Below are 22225 nucleotides of genomic sequence, written 5' to 3'. Positions count from 1 at the left end.
GTCAAGAAAATGAAGTGTCAATGACAACAATTGTTAAACTAAAACAATTTTTTTTTCTTTTGGGAAAATCAATAACTACTTTCCCAAGTATTTCACTTTTATGTTTTAAAAAATCTCAACCTGTTAATTAAATTCAAAATGTTGCTATTATAAAAAATATTCCTCCTCGAATTAACATCAATGAGTAGATGTGAGATATAAATGTGGTAAAATATCTCTCATACACATGTCATGGATTTTTTAAATTTTCAACAAAAAAAGATTTTGTTGTTAAAATAACATGGTAATCTGTTGTGGTAATTATTTTAGGATTCTTTTGTACATGAAATGAATTTAATTTAAATTACACAATAGATTATATGGGCATGTGAATTTTTTTATTGGTTGAGGTAATTAATATCTGATAAGTGACTAATTTACGTAATAATTGTATGATATTTTATATTATTTTTAGTCACTTTGGGTATATTATTGGAAGAAAATGATTTATTTTGGCTATAATTGGTATAAAATGCTTTTGTTCAATTAAATGAGGTTTTTATCACTTTTTACTTGGATTTTGTGTATTTTGACAGTTTTGACACATTTTCGTATTTCGGCTATAACTTGAGCTACAATGATCGGATTGAGATGATTCTTGAACCCATTTGAAGATAAGAGATATATCTACAACTTTGGTGAAGACATCTAAATCCAGTTTAAAGGTTTTCTAGGTCAAAATACCGAATTACAATAGCAAATTTCTACTGGTCGAAACTGGAACAGGGCAATGAGCAGGTAAGGGTATTTCGGTCATTTCTCAGCCTACACAGATCCAAATGAGGTGATTCTTGATGAATTGGAAAGCTAACTCAAAGGGCTACAAGTTTCATGTTTTGGTAAAGAGCTAAATCAGCTTTTATCATCAAGAAAAGTTCAGTGGAAGTTGATGCAAAATCGGAGCAGAGCTGGAAATTGAACCAGAAGTGACCAAATGGTCACTGTAGCAATCCGGCCGGAATTTGGCCGGATTTGTGGCCGGATTCCTGGCCGGATTGTGGTCAGAGAAGGCTGCTTTTTACGCGGAAAACTCAATTTCACCTCCACCAACTCACATGTGATGCTAGACATGTGAGAAACATTACCAGCTGTAAGGAGAAAGTGTAAAGCTTCATTCCTTGACCATCTTTCATCATAAAAGAGCCAAAATTCATTGCAAGAAAGAGAATGGAGACTATAGGAGATTGGAGTCCATAGCAGAAAAATAGAGAGTGAGCTACGGGAGAAAGCTTGAAGCTGCAGAAATGTAGCTCTTTCATCTTCCTAGTGTTAGTTTAGCTTAGTATAGAGTAGTGTAGCTTTTCCATTCTTGTTTATTATCTAGATTAGGATGAAGATGGAGGATGAAGAAGGCAAGGAAGAAAGCTCATGTGACAAGGGTTGTATTCCTTCCAAACTCTTTATCTTTTGTATTTGATTCCAAATTTAGTTAATATACAAGTTCTGGATTTTGTGTTCATTATGTGTTTCTAAAGTTTATACCTTGGGTTTGGTTGAACTTTCTATGATTGTTAGTGTTAATTGTTTGGTTATTTGATTGCTACGATTTGAGCAAGTTATTTAGCACTTTGGCTCTTTAAATCATGATTAATCTGGTACCATTGATTGTGATTATCTAAGGTGTTGTTTCTGCAATGAAAATTGAGATTTAACACTAGTTCAAGAAGTGCTAAACATAGGGAGTACACTCACGAAAGTAGAGGTGCATCTATGTGGTTTTTAGTGATTCATTTCATGTAATTTCATTGAAGAAATGAACTTGTAACTAATTTCATAACCATGAGAATAGGTATGGATTAGTTATAAGTATAATTGATTCACTACGAAAAGAGGATTCAAGTGCATTAGGAAATTACACCATAACTAGCCTAGATGTAGTAATTAATGATCCAAATATAGCACTTGCATGAGTAGTTAGGGATACCACAACCTAAGGAGCTTTCATTTGTTATTTTCTTGTATAATTTCAGTAGGTTTTAATTTGTTATAATTCATTGATAGTCTAAATAATAGAGAAGCTTTAGTAATACCGGTAATTGTTCACTCTTCCTTGTGGGATCGACCCGATATATACCCTAAACTACTAGTTGATCTGTATACTTGCAGTGAACGGGTGTAATTCGGTATTTTTTAGCTTGCACGTATGTAAAATACCCGTCAATATCTTTTTATTGAACCGTTAGTGGTGATTGCTAGTCAAGGGTGAAACTACAATAAAAAATAAAGTTAGTGAGAAAAGTGCAAATGGCTGGGGGTTTTAGTGCTTAAAACAAAAAAAAAAGGATCAAATTTTATAGTCATTTTGCCTCCAAAACTAACAATCAAATTTAATGGAGTATGTTAATTAAAGTTAAAAGACATGTTTAGCCCTTAAAATTATTATCACTTTATCCCCTTAAACTATAACCTTATTATCAATTTACCCCATAGAGTTATTTTTTAGACAATTTATCTCACCATTAAATTAACTTAGTAAGTTAAAGAATTTTAGAAGAAAGTACCATCCTCTCTGTATAATAAAAATAATAAAAAATTTAGAGTGACTATTCTCCTTTTTAGATCAAGAAAAAAAAATCAAAGTGTTAATCTCTTTCTTCTTGGCAATTTTATTAATATTGAAAAAAATAGAAAGATAGGGAGGGGAAGGGGAGAGGGAGATAGAGAGAGAGAGAGAGAGAGCTCAATTCTTTTTTTTTAAATACAAATAAGAAAGAATTAAATACTTTTATTATATAAAAATTATTTCACTTTTCTGTTTACGACCAAATTCCAATCCTAATTCCGACAACCTTAAAGTAATATGATAATGCTAGACTCTTCTTTATTTTCTTTCTTTGCAAAATCCAATTTTCTGTCTCATTCTTTCCTATCTTCTTTCTTTTCCAAATATTAATAAGTGTGAAAAAAAATATGAGAAAACCATTTTATTTTTATGTTTTTGGATCTCATAAAGTTAAAAAAAAGGAAGAATTACCATTTCAATTTTTTTATTTTTAATTATATACAAAAAAGAGTAAATATATTAAAAAATTTTTGACCATTCTAGTTAGATTAACGATGAGATAAAATGCCTAAAAAATAATGTTAGAAATTAAAACGATTGTATCACTATAATTTTAAGGGATAAAGTGATAATAATAATAATGTGATAATGCTATAAAATAACGGAATATTTTTGTCTAAAATTTCTTAACATGTTGAATTGAATTACTTATAGGGTGAAATGACTAAAAGATAATGTTAGGGGTAAAATTGATAGTAGTAATATAGTTTAAAGGGATAAAGTGATAATAACCCAAAAAAAATTAAGCTTGATATGTATTTTAATCAAGATTTTAACAAAACTACTAGGGGAGGCACCTATTAAATCTACTAATGGAGATTTGATTGAGGGATCTGCTTCCGAAATTTATTCTCATCACCGTACCCAGGTACGGCCACGTGCTCGCTATTCTTGGAGTTGGTATTTTAAGGATGATGTTTTTACCCGATCTTCAACATTGCCAAAAACTTCTAACCATAACCAGTAAAATGCTTTCATATCAATAATGAGATTAGTTATCCATTGGGATCAATACGTCGGTTCCTTTACACTGCCATGCATCCATTCTCATGAGACATCCCATGTTTATTAATTTGACATTCAATTAATGTCTCACTCAAATTCACGTCAATAGATAAGTGAAGCAAATGATCTACACATGCTTATATAGTTCATTAGAGGATGCCGTTAGAATAAAGAAACTCCAGATCCAATCTCAAGTGCCAAGCAAGACCTTGAAAGTACTTTGAAGGTATTTGAGTATCAAGAACTGAAATAAGAACAGATAAATGAATATATAGGGTCAGTTGTTCGAGACATATCAAGTGGGATTAAGGAAATGAAGCTTCGTCATGTGGGATATCCAGGGATTCAAAGTACATAGTACAAATCACGCTAACCTATGAAGACTTCAGTCCCCTTTGGAAATGGAATTGCAGACTTTATCACTGATTTCAACGGCTAGATAATGTCCAAGATGGGCCTAATATTTGTTTTTTGTTTTGGGAACGAGAAATTGAGACAATCCGACACATCTCAAGCCTGATTTTATGGCGTGATAACATGTCCCTCTTATCTATTCTTAGACCTTCTAAGTTCTAACTTAAGTTTTACATATAAGCATACATGCTCCAATGTTATGCTTTTTGAAGTGAAGAGTGCGTGCATTCTCATTTGCTTTTATCCTGCCTCACATTGGCAGTTTCACTGCTAAAAATGGCTTCCATTCTCTCCCTCTGCATTTTATTCATAATGTGTATTTACCAAAGCCTTTCTTTCGCGGCTGTTGCGCCATTTCTTGATGGTATGCTTTAAATAGTCTTTAATTTTTTTCATATAAAATTGCTAAATGAAATTTTCTTAGGTACGAGATAACCTTGGTACAATTTTTTTTTTTTTTTTGGGTTTATGCCAAATAAATTCACTTTACCATATCATTTTTATGTCAGCACTCAGTACATGACGAAGGGAATATCAAATCTTACCTCCTAATTTCACTTGACATGCAAACATGATCCACGTAAATTGTAGAAAAATCAAATGCGCATCGTTAATTTTCTCTAACATGTTCAACATCAAGAGCAACATGAACCCGTTTGAATTTTTGATTTTGAATCTTATGGTGTTTGACTTGTCTTTCCGATACTTGGAAAAGGTTTTTCGCTCTGGACTTCTTTTTAATCATTGATATGAACCGACCTTCTATGTACTCTTCCTCTTTATTATTATTTTTTCTGAAAAATTCGAACAATGGCAGGATACAAGAACAGGGAGAAAAATTTACTCATAACTAGCAGTAGTATGTTTTTCTAACCATATTCCTCTTTACATTTTGCAGGTCTACTAGAAAATGGTAACTTTGAGGATGGGCCAAAGGTATCAAACCTTAAGAAAAGACAGATCATAGGAAAATGCTCCTTGCCCAAATGGGAAATTCATGGCATAGTTGAATATGTTTCAAGTGGACCGCAACCTGGTGGTTTTTACTTTGCAATCCCTCGTGGGGCTCATGCAGCGAGGCTTGGAAATGAGGCTTCCATATCTCAATATGTTAAGGTGAAACCTGGAGCAATGTATTCATTGACCTTTGCAGTCACCAGGACTTGTGCCCAAGATGAGAAGCTAAGGGTTTCTGTCCCTGGTTTTTCGACTGAACTCCCAATTCAAACACTGTTTAGCAGCGATGGTGGTGATACTTATGCATGGGCTTTTAAGGCAACTTCTGATGTTGTCAAGGATACATTTCATAATCCTGGAATTCGACACTACAACAAAAAAGGGAATTAGCTACAAAATTTTTTACGAGGAGCAGACAACTCGACGCTGTTAATGTGTGGATGACGAGGAACAGAGCATATCCTCACCAAATGTTGGAGACAGCTTGACTTTTGCTAGCACTATGACTTTCCTCGCTTAATATCCTCGCCAAAAAGGAAGGCGGGAAGCTTCCCTCCAAATTCTAGTCATAGTGGCGCCAAGGCTTTTTGGTATTAGTGAGAATTCATGTAGTTCCACGCTGATGTACAGCACTTAGTGAAGGCAGGTTCTCGCCGATCTCTATTTGACCAATAGCAAGAAGTGGTTCTATTCTTGCCAAAATAAAAATACAACCAAACGTTGTAGTTTTAAGAGTTAAGAGGCCTTAAAAAAAGGAAAAGAAATAGAAGAAATAGAAGAGTAAAGTGCAGATGCGGGAAGATAAATGCCACCAAGTTCGTTGATTTCATTCTCTTTCCCTTTTAATTTCTCTGAATTCTCTCTCTCAACAATTTGTAATCAGGTGCGCTTTTTCTTCCTCTTCGTCGTCTTCTTCTTCTTCTTCTTTTATTTTAAGATCAAGGCTAGATACGTAAAACTTTACTTGTTATTTTTATTGCAGTTACTAATTGTGTCTATGTGGTCCTCTTGAATTTTATAATCGATTGCTACCATGTGAATGCCATAAGAATCTGATTGAGTTTTCTTTGCTACCTATCATCCTCCATGTTCATCTTTATAACATTTGAGTTATTCACTTCTTTTAATACATTTGGCATGTTTATCAGGATTCTTATTTTTTGCTTCTTTATGGTAGAAGCATGTCCATTACCTTTGTAACCATTTTTTGCTTGTATGATTTTATATCCCTAATCCTTCTTAACTTGTATAGGAGTTGTGTCCTTAACGTGGTATGCTTTTGTTGAATAAGTGGTTAAATTATGGTCTGTTGTATCATAGAAGATAACAATACTTTCGTACCATTAGCTATTGTGCTTTTGGACAATTTATAGTTTTGGCCTTATCGTAAGTAAAGGCCATTATTCTTCAACTACTGAAAGCATAGAAATAAAAAATTCCATTCCTCATTGAAGTCATTTTGAGTAATAGTAGTTTTGTTTTACTAGTAACATCCAATGATATCTTCAAGATTTAGAATAGTGCACTACTAAAATGAGTATTGAATAGCACTAATTGGATCATGAAAATGAGACGATATGTAGATTTTTTAGCTAATTACATTCACCCAGTAATTCATTGCCAACCAGTATTTGGATTGAAATTGCATTTGTTCTGGTGCATACCTTATTGATTATAGGATCTTTTGTCAATCTGTGTATGTTTGTGGTCCTTAAAGTTGGCTGAACTTAGATGCAGAAGGCATTACGATTTGACTATCAGCACTTTACACAACAACATTAATCTCAAGGCTTAGTACTAATATTGTTGATTAGTATAATATTCAATGATTGGTTGGATCAAGATGTAGGAAGCATAAAGAGTTCAAATACTATCACCTTACAAATCAGACCCAGTGCCTTTTTTTGGCGAGAGATTTATGTTGGCTTTGTTCCCAAAACTTAAAAATATATAACTGGTTTCATTTTTTTTTTCCTAAAAAGTAATAAAGGAACCCATTCTAATGCTCTCAAAGCTCACTACAATTATTGTTAATCAACATATTATTCAATGACTGGGGAATATTGGATGCAGGAAGCATAAAGAGTTTGAATACTAACACTTTATTAATCTTCTTGAGCAATCCTTCATGGTAAGTGCATTACAATGCTCAAATTTGATTTCTATTGATTCAAATTAAAATTAAATGTGCTTCATTTGAAGAAAGCTGCCAGTATTCGGGTCTGACTTGTGATATTGTGAATGCATATGTTTTTGTTGGGTTATGGACATATTTTGCTTTATTTAACTAGTTCTTTATAATTATCATGTCTTTGAATTTCAGTGTTATTTTTCCAACACGATTCTTCTGGGAAGGCTTGCCATCTAAACTTGCACCTTGGTGTAGCATGTAGTTCATATATCACAGGAGGAAAATGGATAAGAGTTGGATGTTCCTGGCTTATAGATGGTGTGATGAATATAGGAATGGACTAAAGAAATTTTTGAAAATGGCAAAACAGCACAAAGGTGATAAACCAAAGATTAGATGTCCATGCAGAAAATGTAGAAATGTGAAGTACTACTCTGTTCATGTTGTTGAGAATCATCTGTTATATAAGGGGATGGATAGTACTTATACATATTGGAAATTTCATGGGGAAACTCTGCCTAATGAAAATTCCAATGTTCATTCATGTCGTGATAATGAGCATGAAATTAATGCTAACAATGCAGAAGTAAATGATGCCGAAATGCAAGAAATTTTAGAAGACATCTATTGGGAGACCTTTAATGAAGAAGAATCAAACGGTGGGAGCAATGAGGAGGTATCTTTTACAAAAGAAGATGAATTGGAAAATTTTGATAGAATATTTAAAGATGCTAAGAGAGCCTTATATCCTAGTTGCAAAAAGTCTTCAATATTTCTTTTTGTTGTAAAATTGCTACATTTAAAGGTACTCAATCGATGGAGTAATAAATCTTTTACCATGCTTCTTCAACTATTAAAGGATTCCTACCCTGATGATAACTTGCTTTCATCCTCTTACTATGATTCAAGAAAATTATTGGGGGACATTGGGTTAGGATGTGACCCGATTCATGCATGCAAGTATGACTGTGTTCTCTTTCGGAAGGTATATGAAGGATTGAATCATTGTCCAAAATGCTTGCAGTCTAGATGGAAAATAAATGATGGCAAAGGTAAAAAAGTTCCTCAGAAGATTGTTTGCTACTTTCCTTTGTAGCCAAGACTGCAGAGACTATTTCTATCAAGAAAAATAGCATCTTATATGAGATGATGCAAGGAAAAATGAGTTGAAGAAATAAGGGTCTTAAGTCATCCAGTAGATGGTGAATCATGGAAAGAGTTTGACAAGAAATTTCCATGGTTTGCTGAAGATGGTCAAAATGTTCGTCTTGCATTGTCAAGTAATGGTTTCAACCCTTGTGTAACTCCTATAGTATATGGCTAGTGGTGCTCATAAACTATAATATGCCACCATGGATATCAAAAAGGGAGCCTTATTTCTTCTTGTCACTACACATGCTAGGTCGTCGGTCACCAAGAATGGATATTGATGTGTTTTTGCAAGCTTTAATTGATGAACTATTGGAATTGTTCAAAGGTGTTCGGACATATGATTCTATGATTGAACAAAGCTTCCTTTCTGCATGCAGCACTTATGTGGACTATAAGCGACTTTCCTGCTTATGGACACTTATCTGGTTGGGTGACCAAGGGAAAAATGGCATGCCCCTGCTGCAATGATGAAATAGATTACCAGTCATTGAGAAACAAGATTGGTTACTTAGGCCACCGTCAATGAAAGTTTAACTTTCTGCTCCTTATATCTTGATGGCATTGAGACAAAATTCAATGAACCAAATAGGTATTATGATGGAGAAAATCCAGCTCATGACAGGTTATCCATATTTTCCCATAAAATTTTCCAATTGGATTGCCTACGTGTGGCACTTTGACAAGGGATCAATATAATATGGTCCACTGGTATGTTCTTGACAACTGTGATGAATTGCAACCATTTATGCTGTAAGTAAATCTTTTTTCACCAATAATTTAGTTGAACAGTTTGAGAAATTAGTTTTTAATTATGCACGTGAACATGAGGAAGAGCTAGAAAGAAGAAATGATGCACCAGTACGAGTACAGAATTGGACAGCCATGGACAAGTCAGCCAAGGAAGATCTTTATGAACGTGTAGTGGTATGATACATTTAATTCATTTCATATCATTTACAATTTTCTAAACTTATTTTTGTAAATTTTGCAGGACACATTTTATTTGGATTGGACAAAGCCGCATGTTCAAGATGCTGTTAAGAATCAATTTGGACGACTATATGGAAATTTTAGGAGCAAATGTCACCAACATTACAAAAAGTATGGGGAGATGCAAATGCAAGGCCCAATCCTCCTGTCCACTTTCTTGAGAGAAGGAATAATTGGGTTTGGATCTGTGACAATATCTTTGACAATAAGGATTGGGAGATAAGTAAATATCTATGCACTACTTTTTGTTAAAATGGTTCATGCATTGAGAAGTAAGCTCTTGACAAGATTATACCTTGTACATTAGACTCGTTCAAGAACTAATGCACTAAATCGTGCAAATCTGGAGTGTGTGCACAAGTTGGGATCTAAGTCTTTTCCTCAAAAACGTCATGAAATAATAAACTCGTGTCCTATATTACCAATTTGCTGTGACTTTGGGGTCAGAAGTTCTTAAATCCAGTCAAAATGAAAATTTTCAAACATATTCATGTGTTCATATGTTGCTTATTTTGTTAGACCAATCTAGAGAGAAATGAGAAACCTGGTCTTATTGATTTGTTTGATATCGCATACAGAAATAGAAATGGATGGTCCTCCTGTCTTGCTAAAGAAAAAATATTTTAAGTTGAGAGCTTATACTATGGCAAAAATTTTATATCTTGCAGCAAGAAATGATTAATTTGAAAAATCAACCTATCTCTGAAAATGAGCCACCAATGTCTGAGGTTAAGATAGTTGAAAAAGTTTGCCGAAAAAATTTCAGTTTTATCTATGGGAAACCTCATGGAGTCAAACCTCCATCTCGAAGGTAGTATATTAGGGGAACCAATGGCAGCAACAATAGACAAATGGAGAGCATCATTGCTGAGCAAAAGTCACAACTGGAGGCTGCACATTCTAAAATTGAGGAACAACAAGCTCAACTTCAGTGCCTATAAGAGTTAATAGATTGGTTGATGGCAGAAGCGAAAAGCAGGACTATAGCTAATGCCAATAGCTAATTTTATAAATTAAGAAGGTAAGATATTCTAAATTTTGAATGCTGGTTAGTAGCTAAAATATCTAGTTGTATCATCATTCTTTCAAACAATTTTAGTTTATGATGTCACCAATTTATACTTCTATGCGATGATATCAATACGAATCTCAAATAATATGAATGCATAGAGGCTATCCTCTATTATTTCTGGTAATACACTATGACAAAATGATGAATGGATGTGATGCAAGCTATATGTGATTTTGGAAAGCAATATATGGGTAGCCAAATACATTAGAAGTTTTATTACTGAGAAATGTAGTTGAGGCACAATGGTTTTAGTAAAAATTTCATTATGTTTGGAGAATCTCTTACATTAAATATTTGTTTTGCAGGTTCATTTTGGAGATTTTGGATGGAAATAGACTGCGCAATCTGGAAGGGGCCATTTGAGCTTGAATTGTTTTTGTAGTTTGGCTTGTTTTGGATGTGGTAGAGCTAAGCTTATTTTTGTTTAAAAGGTGTAATGGTATGTGTTTTCCTTACTCCATGTGGCAATTTGTCTTCTTGATAGAAGTTTTGTAATTCAATTCTAAAAATGCTTGCAGTTAATTTTCTGCTTTGAATTGAATTTAACTTGTTAATATGTGATTTTTCTAGTGCAGGTTAACATTGAGAATTTGGAAATGGGTTGCAGTCTAGAAGGCATTGTGAAAGTGTTTAAAATGTTCAGGTGGCTTGGTTGGGATGCAGTAGGTGACAAGACCTTTTGGAAGCTAAAGTTTGTTTTAGAGGGTTGTTATAAACACTAGTTATTTTGGAAAAGCACGGCTGGTGTTCATATAGTTTTGGAAGTAATGACTTCAACTTTTGGTCATGGGTGCTGAATCATGATTAAATATCACACATCCCTTTTTCCATCCTAGTTTATGCTTGTAGTTTTTTTAAGTTTCAATTTTTGCATTTTATCTTTTTTATTAATCCATGTAATGAAAGTGGGAAAGTCTAAGAATATATAATAGAATTGCCCATGATTTTTGAAACTTGGAGATTCATATAGACCAAATACTTTAAACCAAGCACATTTGTAGGTTTTGAATTTTATATCGACCAGCAAAACAATGCAAGTATGGGAAGAGTGTTACACTTGGCTCATTAACTTTCACAACTCTATCGAAGAACTTCAAGTTTCATGAAATGGTTGTTATGTACTCCATTTGTTCGTAGTTGTTGTAATATTTTCACTTTATTGATGTTCCAAAATTTGAGTCACTATTTCATACATGTTTTTCAATCTTGTTATTTGAAAAAGCATTTTTTTTAATTTCAATACACATCTATCAAAAATATATTTTGAATTCAAAGGATATATATATATGAAAATTCATCAATGTCACCTCATCTAAACATAATGATTACCATGTCTTCATATAAACTTGGATTCCCAAAAAATGACTCTAATATTAAGTCGGAGGGAGAACTTTTGAATCTTGTCACTTAAACAAGGAGAAATAATATCACAAATAATATTAAATAATTAAATAATCTATATATGCATTGGTATTTGACAAAATTGGAATATAGTTCAAAGTCACACTTATTATGTTGGTATTAGAACAATTGGAGTGGTTTACAATTATTAATACTCAATGAAACTTCTAAAGTACTTTATTTCAATCAATTTTGTAATTGAGGAGAGATTAAGCCTATTACACAAGACTTTTTTCTTAATAAATGAATTGTATACTTTTGTAATACTTCAAGAATAAATGGATAGGCACTGTGAAGCACTTGTTACACGAAATTCTTTTTATAAACTGCAATTAAAATTTCATCACAGAAAAATGAGTTTAGCAAAATAACACATATAGTTCAAAGTCACAATTGTTGTACTGGTATCGGAATAATAAAAATGGAGCATTTTACAATTAGTAATACTCAATGAAACTTCTAAAGTACATTATTTCAATCAATTTTGTAATTGAGGAGAGATTAAGCCTATTACACAAGACTTTTTTCTTAACAAAAAAATTACATACTTTTGTAACAAATTCAAGAATAAATGGATAGGCACTGTGAAGCGCTTATTACACGAAATTCTTTTTATAAACTACAATCAAAAGTTCGTCATACAAATATGAGTTCAGCAAAATAACACATATAGTTCAAAGTCACAATACAAATAGATTTAAAAGTTGAGGAACTGGAATTACAAGTAATTTACTATGATTTTCATAGATTATACGACATCCATACGAATTTTTTTCTTTAGCCTCATATATAAAACTTTAGAATAGTTAAAATCACATCATGTAATTATTAGCACTTATATATAAGTGTTTTATACAGTTACTTGAAAAAAAATATTCATATATGAAATACATAAAACTTTTGAATTATACACATGGACATGTATTAGCACAGATATAATATAAATATTTACTGACTAGCACACTTGAAAGCATCCCTTTCATTCTATTTTATGCATAGCTAAGTTCTTTGAAGCTTAGCAAAGATATAAGAGTGAAGAATAATTTCAAGAAATGGCAATTACATATCACACAACAAACTTCTATCTAAAAATTAAATGCAAATTTATCAAACTTAGTTAATTCGTTGAAGCTGTTTATTGATAATATTTTCATTAGTTTCATTTTTCTCATACATGGTTTCTTTCAAATTATATACTTTTAATACGCAATATTCATTCTATATACTATATAATATACTCCAATTCTTAAAAACATTTAACTAAAACCATAGTTGTTAGGATCGTGATCTACGATCCTACGATCCGAATTATGGCTAACGATCCAAATCGTAAGTAGGATAAAAAATTAGCATTAAATTAACAAGATCAATAAGATCATGATCTAGATCATACGATCCTACGATTCTAATACGATACTACTATTTTTTAAAATATTAAGTAGCAATTTTAGTATTTTGACCATATCTTTGTGTAGAAAACTCGAAATTGAGTGTTGTTTGTTGCGTTGTAAACTATATTCAGAGGGCTTTAAATCCATGTAAATAACTCACCCCAATTTCAAACCTAGAAAATTTGATGAATCTTTAAATTTGACTCATATATTTTACTAAAGTGGATAGATGATCTTTGCTATAGGTTATCACATGGAGCTAGTGTTTTGTGTTTTTATTATAATAAATTAATATGGTTTAGAGTTTTTAGAAATGAATTAATATTTTTGCTGATTCTAAGTGGATAAGTGGTGGATTATAAATTTGAACCCAAAATACACTTTTTTAGCACAAAATTCTACTCTGAAAATTTTCTTTAATTATTTGCTTATTGTACGTATACCAATTTTTCTATCAATTAAAATATATTTGAAACATTTTATTATATATGTAATATTTACTTATCATATTATATAAAATAATGATGTAATAATCAATCACTAAATCATAGTTAAATAAATGTATTGTGTTTAACTATTTTATTAATAAAATGATTTATACACATATAAAGTCAACTTTTCCATGTATGTTGTTCCATAATTGAATTTGGATTAACAACAAGAAAAACAAGTTGTCTAGTCTAATCAAAATACATTTTGAATATATTATAAGTAGTCCCAAATTTCTATATATTTTTCAAACTGTCCCAAATACTTTATATATGACAATTATAACCTTAATTAACAAACTAATTATATTGATTGCACATGAATTACATTATTTGTTACTATATCTATGAATTGTGAACTTAAAAATTATAAATATGATTGCACATGTTTCGTTAGTTTCATTTTCTCATACATGATTTCTTTCAAATTATATACTTCTAATACTCAATATTCATTCTATATATTATATAATATACTCCAATTCTTAGAAACTTTTAACTACAACACTTAAATCAGAATTTAGGACACACGTTTTATTCCCTCCAAGAATTTTATTTTTCCCGCAACGTCCTTCTGTCAAAATTCAAAGGCTCATTAGAGGCTGAGGGATAATACTATTATATATACATAGAAGGCTAGTCCTCTCTTATCTCTCTCAATTGAGAAGCACGCATTTGTTCTTCTCTCAAGGGCCAAGATTGGTGGTTTTTACTCCAGAAATAGAAGAACAGATGCAGGAATTGCTAAACGGGAAAGAGACCTCTGAGGAATTACTGAAAAAGAAGACCCACCTCCTGTCCATCTCCTAAGAATTGCTAAACGTGAAGGAGCTTAGGTTTTATTGCTATCAGAAAATCTCAGAACAACTTCAATGCTTCATCCATTTGCTTCAAATGTTGTTAGATCTATATTTTGGTGCCATTTTGTAAGTCTTCATACCCTTCTTGTGTGTTTTTATTACCATTATTTGTGTTAGATTTCTAAGATTGCATTATTTTCCTCACAATTTTAGGAAAATTGAGTTCCAACCATGCTTCTGGACTCTGTGAAGATAACTTATGTGGGTTATGTATTTAAAATCAAAGATTGCATTTTTCGATTGGTTGACGTTTAAGCTAACAACCTCTGACTTTTGCATCTTGTTTCCTGGTCGGTTGAGGTTAACTTCTCTGCTTTTCCTAGTTGGTTTTAGCCCTTATTTTTATATGCAATCAGTAAAATTTCTCCATCTAATCTAATCTTCCCTTTTTGTGCAGCTTAATCAAGTTAGATTTAAAGAGCAGTAGTGCTGATATGGAGCCAAATCAAGGTAGTTCTATTGAATGCTGTCTGATCTAAATTTACCTACAAGTGTATAGAACAGGTCAGCCTTTGTGTACATACTTAGTGTTGGAGGCAAGAGGACTTAGGGGTGATTTCAGGATTCATAGAATCATAATACCGGCTTGCAATTTACTGAAGTTGAAGTTGCAGTTCCATTGTACTAGGAATTTCTGCATTTGAACTAAGCTTGGTCTATTTCAACATGCGCCATTTGGGTTTAGGTGCTTTTTGTGTACTGCAGTTCCCATTTTAGGTATTAATATTTTGTTTCTTTTGGATATATTCTCACTAATTTCAAGTATTGCGCAGTTTTTGATCTTCTCAATATGTAAAGTTGCGTAAGGAGGACTTTTGTATATACAAGGACTTGGAATCTGCATTTCCAAATAGTTTTTCCAATACGCTTTGTTGAACATCTTAGGCAGATTGGAATCAGAAAATTTATAGGGGAGGAAGATCAAGTAAAGCTCGTAGAGTACATTTTGCAGCATGTGATCCTTTGAAAAAGATGACTCTGTATAGAGTTATAGAACCTTTGAAGTCTTCATCAGAAGGTTGCAACAGCATTTTGTCATTCAAAAAATGTTCGATGGATTGCCAGATAGAGTTCCAAGATAATTGGACTGAATTCAGGAATCGGAAATACTGAGGTGACAAATATGTGTCCATATGACTAGTTTAACTCTCTCTCTGTTATATTTTTTTTCTGCTTCTCCTTTTTGTCTGGGGCATGATGGTGTTCTCTTGATGAAATCTTCTTTTGTAATGACTTATTGAAGTTGTGATTTCTTGGATGGTTAATGAGTTAAAAAAAAAATTTGGATTGCCAATTGATTTCAAGCACTTCCTATTGTATGGCTCAAGATGTTGAAAGAGCTGGATGTTGATGTATTACTTTGCTAGCAGTTATTTTTAGCTAACCAAAGCTTTTGTATGTTTTTTATTGAATGTTTATCGAAGTAGCAAAAGGGGGTTGTTGGCACCAAGTGATATTCCGCTGTCAAATACTAGGACTTATGAGTTTAAGTTTAATAAGCAGCTACGTTGGTCATGATTCATTAAAAAAAAAAATTTTTGCCAAACAATTTGATACTTATAAGAACCTGGAAAATGTACAACAGACACACGAGAAGCCAAATTGAATCTATTTACAGCTAAATTTTCTAATAAAACCCAGTAATTTGCTCAGAGAATTAAGATTAGCATGCTAAAATGGGATTAAAAATTGTTCACAACAACATTGGAGAGGAACGTTTTCCCACCGAACAGTTAGGTAAGAATCAATTTTCGCTTATTAGAGAGGAAACTTTCCTAGCCAAAAATATTTTACTGGTACACGGGGGATTGCAGATTTGTCAAAAGACTCCTTGCTAATTCTATACTATTGGTGAGGATGTGCTATTTTCCTAGCAAAACACCTTGACTATTTGCAAGGAACTACTGGTTTTTGTGGGGAGTTTTTGACTTTAATGGAGAGGAAAGTTTTTCTCGCCATAGTATTCGAGCTATTAGCGAGGAGGTCAACCCTGGCTATTGATCTGTTCCATTAGAGAGAAAGGCAGCAGCATCCTCGCTATTAACTTTTAGCGACGAGCATCTAGCAAGAAACTTGGCGAGGAAGCATTTTTCTCGCTGAAATTAATTGGCGAGGAAGTCAGAACTTTTGGTGTGGACTTTTGTTCCTCGCCAAATCCCTTTTTTGTTGTAGTGAGAGGATCCTACCTGTGGACCTCTTCTGGATGCAATTGCAATCAAGGAGATACTTCCTCTCAGATACTCTAAGGGTAAGTCCTCTTGCAAATTTGGAATTTTTTTTCCAATATTATCTGCCTCCCATATCTTTAAGCAGGTATGAGAAAGCTCGATATTGGCTAGTATAAGGAAAATATTAATGGCACACACTTATCTGTTAATGATACTCCTCTTGACTTTTCTAATGGCAGTTGTAAATTCAAAAAAAAAAACATGGCAATTTTTATCTGATTTACATGGAAAAAGGTTAAAAAAAAAGGTGACGTTCACAGAGAAAGGAGTGCCATTAACATTTATCCCAAAATAATTGTCTGAATTGTTGGGCAATGGTCGTAAGTTGATCACAACCCATCTGCCTTTTTGTTCTTTTTATTATTGACTGTTGATATTCGTTCACGAAGACACTATCTTTAAAATATAAATTTGTAGTTTCTTCTAAATATATAGTAAATGATAACCAATGCAATGTATATTTTATAATTCATAGAAAGCTCCTAATTTGCACTGAAACTATGCAGGTAACTTGGTCAAAAATGGTGATTTTTGATAAGAGTTTATTTTACGTATTTTTAGTGTGTTTTATTAGTTAATTTTGGTTTGATTATTTAGTTTTATAACTAAAATAACTACGGTTTTGGTAAAAAACTACATTTTATGTTAAAATGGCTAAACATTGCATTTTATTGATTTTTATTGTAAAAACTTCATATTTTGTAGGTTTAATGATTCAATCATCAAATGAAGTGCATTGAGAAGATATTTGGGTGATTGAAGATGGATTAAAGTGGTGAAAATAAAATATGAAGGGTAAAAGGAAAAATGCAATTTGAATCAAGAAAAAGTCAGCTTTGACAACTCAGACACATTTTCGTATTTTGACTATATTTGGAGCTACACAGATCGGATCAAGGTGATCTTGGTACCAATTTAAAGCTAAGAGATAGATCTACATTTGGTATGAAGACATCAAAGTCCAATTCAGCCGTTTTCATAGTTCAAAAGTTGAAATACCGAAATTCAAGTCAGCTGTCCAAAGTGGAAAACAGAGTTCTGACCAGTCTTTAGTATTTTGGTCATATCTCAGGCTACAAAGCTCCGATCTGGATGATTGTTAGAGCATTGGAAAGCTAACTCAAAGGGCTACAACTTTGGTGTTTTGTACAAAAGCCAGTTCAGCCTTTATGATAGAGAAAATCGCAGTTGAAGTAAGGACAAAGTGAATACGCGAGTACACAAAACGTGACTTGTAACCGCGTTTTGTGTAGGCGCGTTTTCTGGCCGCAATTCTGCAATTTGCTCAGTCAATTCTCTTATGTTCAAACTACTTTCCAGCTACAATCTGCAAGAGAATTCGGTGCATATGCCTCAGAAGACAAGAGGGCAATAAAGATGGCTTATTTTCAAGTCAAAAACATTTGTTATTGACTATCTTAACAATTTTAGATTTGAGAATCCTTAGAGCAGCAAATTTGGACTAGAGAGGAGCTTTTCATCAGCTTATATGCAGAGACATTTGGGAGATCTGAGGACATTGAAAATCATACGGGAGATACGGGAGAAGCTTGAAGAGTGCAGAAATGTAGTTCTTCCATTTCCTTAGTGTAGGATAGTGTAGTAAGTGTAGTTCATCCATTCTTGTATAATGGCTAGATTAGGATGAAAATGGAGATGAAGAAAGAGAAGTTGAAACTCAAGTGACATGGGTTATCTCTTCTCCAACTCTTTATCTTTTGCATTGGATTCTTAAATATAGTTAATATGCAAGTTCTGGAATTTATGTTATTTATGTGTCTCTAAAGTTTATGCCTAGGGTTTGGTTGAACTTTCTATAATTGTTAGTATTTATTATTTGGTTATTTGATTGCTATGATTTGAGCAAGTTATTTAGTACTTTAGCTCTTTAAATCATAATTAATCTGGTACCATTAATTGTGATTATCTAAGGTGTTATTTCTACAATGAAAATTGAGATTTAACATTAGTTCAAGAAGTGCTAAACATAGGGAGTACACTCACGAAAGTAGAGGTGCACCTATGTGATTTTTAGTGATTCATTTCATGTAATTTCACTGAAGAAATGAACTTGTAACTAATTTCATAACCACGAGAATAGGTATGGATTAGTTATAAGTATAATTGATTCACTACGAAAGTAGGATTCAAATGCATAAGGAAATTACACCATAATTAGCCTAGATGTAGTATTCAATAATCCAAATATAGCACTTGCATGAGTAGTTAGGGATACCATAACCTAAGGAACTTTCATTTGTCATTTTGTATAATTTCAGTAGGTTAAATTTGTTATAATTTATTGATAGTCTAAATAATAGAGAAGATTTAGTAATACCGGTAATTGTTCACTCTTCCTTGTGGGATCGACCCGATATATACCCTAAACTACTAGTTGATCTGTATACTTGCAGTGAACGGGTGTAATTCGGTATTTTTTAGCTTGCACGTATGTAAAATACCCGTCAAGTTTTTGGCGCCGTTGCCGGGGAAGATTTGGCAATATCGGTGTGAAGAGCAACTTTATTAGTTTAGACATTTTATTAGTTATAGTTTGATGTTATTTTCTGTTATTTTTGTGTTTTATGTGTGTATGTGTTTAATTACCTATTTTTCTTACTAATTTTGCTTTTGAGGTTGTTTAATAGCAATTTTAGGTGATGAGAAGGGTAGGTCAATTTGGAGGACAATGCTTGAGAAATGGAAGTTTGGCAATGGATGGTTACCAACTGCAAAGCTCCTTCAACAGAGGTAACCAAGAATTTACTGAATGTATGTCTTTTGAAGATGGTTTAAGGTGCTTAAAGGCTAAATTTGATGTTATGATGTTACAAGTTCAAATGGACACAATTAAGTATGAAATTGAGCAAGGGAGGAATGTTAATGCTTTTAATTCTTATCATGTGATTTGTGACTTGTGTGGAGGTTATCATGCTACTAATACATGTATGCAAGTACAAAATGTGGATTATTATTATGAATTAGAGCATTACAATCCTTGTTTTGATCAATATAGTGCTAATTGGAGCAATTCTCCTGCTTATGGTTGGGATAATCAATTTACTTATAGTAATTCTTCATATTTTTATGATTACCAATCTGAATGTGTCCAATATGAATCAAAACCATCTTGGGAGTTGGCAATAGAAAAAGTAGCTAATGATTCTAAGCCATCTTGGGAGTTAGCTATAAAAAAATTAGCTAATATGACTTTCGACCGTTTTGATAGGATTGAGAAAAGAATAGATGAATTAGCTTCTCACTTTGGTGGAATAAATGAGCAATTGAATGCATTGTGTGAGGTTATTTCTTCTAGTAAATTGCAAAATGATTCTAGCATGAATGGTGGGAATGTTGTATGTGAAAATGGGTTGCATTTTGATGAAAATGATGAATCTCAATTGTGTTTCAATGAGCAAATGTCCATTTCACATGATAATATCTTTGGAACTAACTTTGAGCCTCAAGAGGTGAGTTTTAATGACTCATTTTTCACCCCTCCTGAGGAGTGCATTGAAAGTATAGGTTCTAAGGGTATTGCTGCCCAAGATACTCTCATGGCATTTCATTTGGTAAGTTCTCAAGTGGTGCATATTCAAGGTAATATCTATGAAACACTTGAGATAGGTAAGTCACTTTTATTTCTCATATCATTAAAACATGTGACTTTTACTATAAAATCACCTTTTAATGATCCACCACGACCTAAAATGGTGGATTATTCTTTAACCAAGCCTCCTTGAAAAGTGAGGTTCAATAGTCGAGCCAACGACTATAAATAAAAGCGCTTATTGGGAGGCAACCCAATATTTTGGCTATTTATGTTATTTTGGTGTGATTTTATGTTTAAAGTATGTGTTTGAGTTATGTCGTTATTTTTCATTTATAGGTATTGGAAATGAAAGCAAAAGTGACCAAATGAGGTGAAAAAGGCGAAGTTTGATCAAGGAACTCAACCCCTCGATTTGTGTAGTTGTTGTTTTTGATTCGTTAGAAGGGGTTAAAATGCATATTTTGATCATTTTACATGTGCATGCATTGAGAATTTTAGCAAACAAATTATCTATGATGCATTTTGAAAATTTGGGGTATCATTTGTAATTATTCATAAGTTAAATTTCTGCTAAATTTCGCAGCAGAAAATGTGTTTTTCTAAAAAAACGCGCCAGTGAATCGCGTTTTCATAGAATCGCGTTTTCAATTCTGCGCCTATAATGAAGAAAACGCGCCTTAAAAACGCGACAGAAAGTCGCGTTTTCTACCAAGTCGCGTTTTCCAGTCTGATCAAAAATTGAAAATGTGCCTTTAGAAACGCGACATTAAGTCGCGTTTTTAAGCATAGCCGCGTTTTCGATCCTGCAAGATATGTGAAGAAACGCGACTTCACAAAACGCGGCTTGGTGGCGCGTTTTGATGAGTCACGCGCGTTTTGATGAGTCACGTTTTCAAAGCATTTTTTTTTTGAAAAAAAAAAAAAAATGCAGCTTCCTTGATTCTCTTTTTCTTCTTTTCCTCATATATTTTCTTGTACCTTGAGTTGCTTATTGTGTATTTTTTATAGGTACTGACGTGCGCGGAGTATACATATACAATTAAGCTCATCCTAATCAAGTTTTACATTTATAAACTCCTAAATACCCCACACGCGATTTATCGCAAGTATACGAATCGTGAGCTAGTATAGGGTATTAAGGGTCGATCCCACAAGGAAGATTGCAATTACCGGTACTACTTAAGCTTCTCTATTATTTAGACTATCAATGAATTATAACAAATTAAAACCTACTGAAATTATGCAAGAAAATAGCAAATAAAAGCTCCTTGGGTTGTGGTATCCCTAACTACTCATGCAAGTGCTATATTTGGATCATTAATTACTACATCTAGGCTAGTTATGGTGTAATTTCCTTATGCATTTGAATCATACTTTCGTAGTGAATCAATTATACTTATAACTAATCCATACCTATTCTCATGGTTATGAAATTAGCTACAAGTTCATTTCTTCAATGAAATTACATGAAATGAATCACTAAAAACCACATAGATGCACCTCTACTTTCGCACTTCTTGAACTAGTGTTAAATCTCAATTTCCATTGCAGGAATAACACCTTAGATAATCACAATTAATGGTACCAGATTAATCATGATTTAAAGAGCCAAAGTGCTAAATAACTTGCTCAAATCGTAGCAGTCAAATAACCAAACAATTAACACTAACAATCATAGAAAGTTCAACCAAACCCAAGGTATAAATTTTAGAAACACATAATGAACACAAAATCCAGAACTTGTATATTAACTAAACTTGGAATCAAATACAAAAGATAAAGAGTTTGGAAGGAATACAACCCTTGTCACATGAGCTTTCTTCCTTGCCTTCTTCATCCTCCATCTTCATCCTAATCTAGATAATAAACAAGAATGGAAAGCTACACTACTCTATACTAAGCTAAACTAACACTAGGGAGATGAAAGAGCTACATTTCTGCAACTTCAAGCTTCTCCCGTATGTCTCTCTATTTTTCTGCT

General features: G+C 32.8%; 1 protein-coding gene and 1 long non-coding RNA gene across 3 annotated transcripts; both read left to right on the top strand.

Annotated features, from left to right (window-relative positions):
- The first annotated feature begins 4297 nt into the window (after window positions 1-4297).
- Window positions 4298-17226, top strand: LOC113757139. The gene is made up of 4 exons (XM_027300548.1): window positions 4298-4385; window positions 4920-5342; window positions 16637-16711; window positions 17198-17226. The coding sequence occupies exons 1-4, from the start codon at window positions 4298-4300 to the stop codon at window positions 17224-17226; spliced, it is 615 nt and encodes a 204-aa protein (XP_027156349.1).
- On the top strand, window positions 14359-15713 carry LOC113757141. Of its 2 annotated transcripts, XR_003466191.1 has the most exons (3): window positions 14359-14529; window positions 14861-14913; window positions 15237-15713. It is a non-coding gene; the product is annotated as an uncharacterized LOC113757141 (long non-coding RNA). The 2 variants fall into 2 exon arrangements; XR_003466190.1 differs by lacking the exon at window positions 15237-15713 and having other exon boundaries at window positions 14861-15128.
- Window positions 17227-22225: the final 4999 nt, after the last annotated feature.

The sequence above is a fragment of the Coffea eugenioides genome, unplaced genomic scaffold, assembly GCF_003713205.1.
Source record: "Coffea eugenioides isolate CCC68of unplaced genomic scaffold, Ceug_1.0 ScVebR1_2767;HRSCAF=3856, whole genome shotgun sequence".
In the NCBI taxonomy this organism is placed as follows: domain Eukaryota; kingdom Viridiplantae; phylum Streptophyta; class Magnoliopsida; order Gentianales; family Rubiaceae; genus Coffea; species Coffea eugenioides.
Note: the sequence above shows the minus strand (reverse complement) of the source record. Positions and strands in the feature narration are given on the sequence as shown.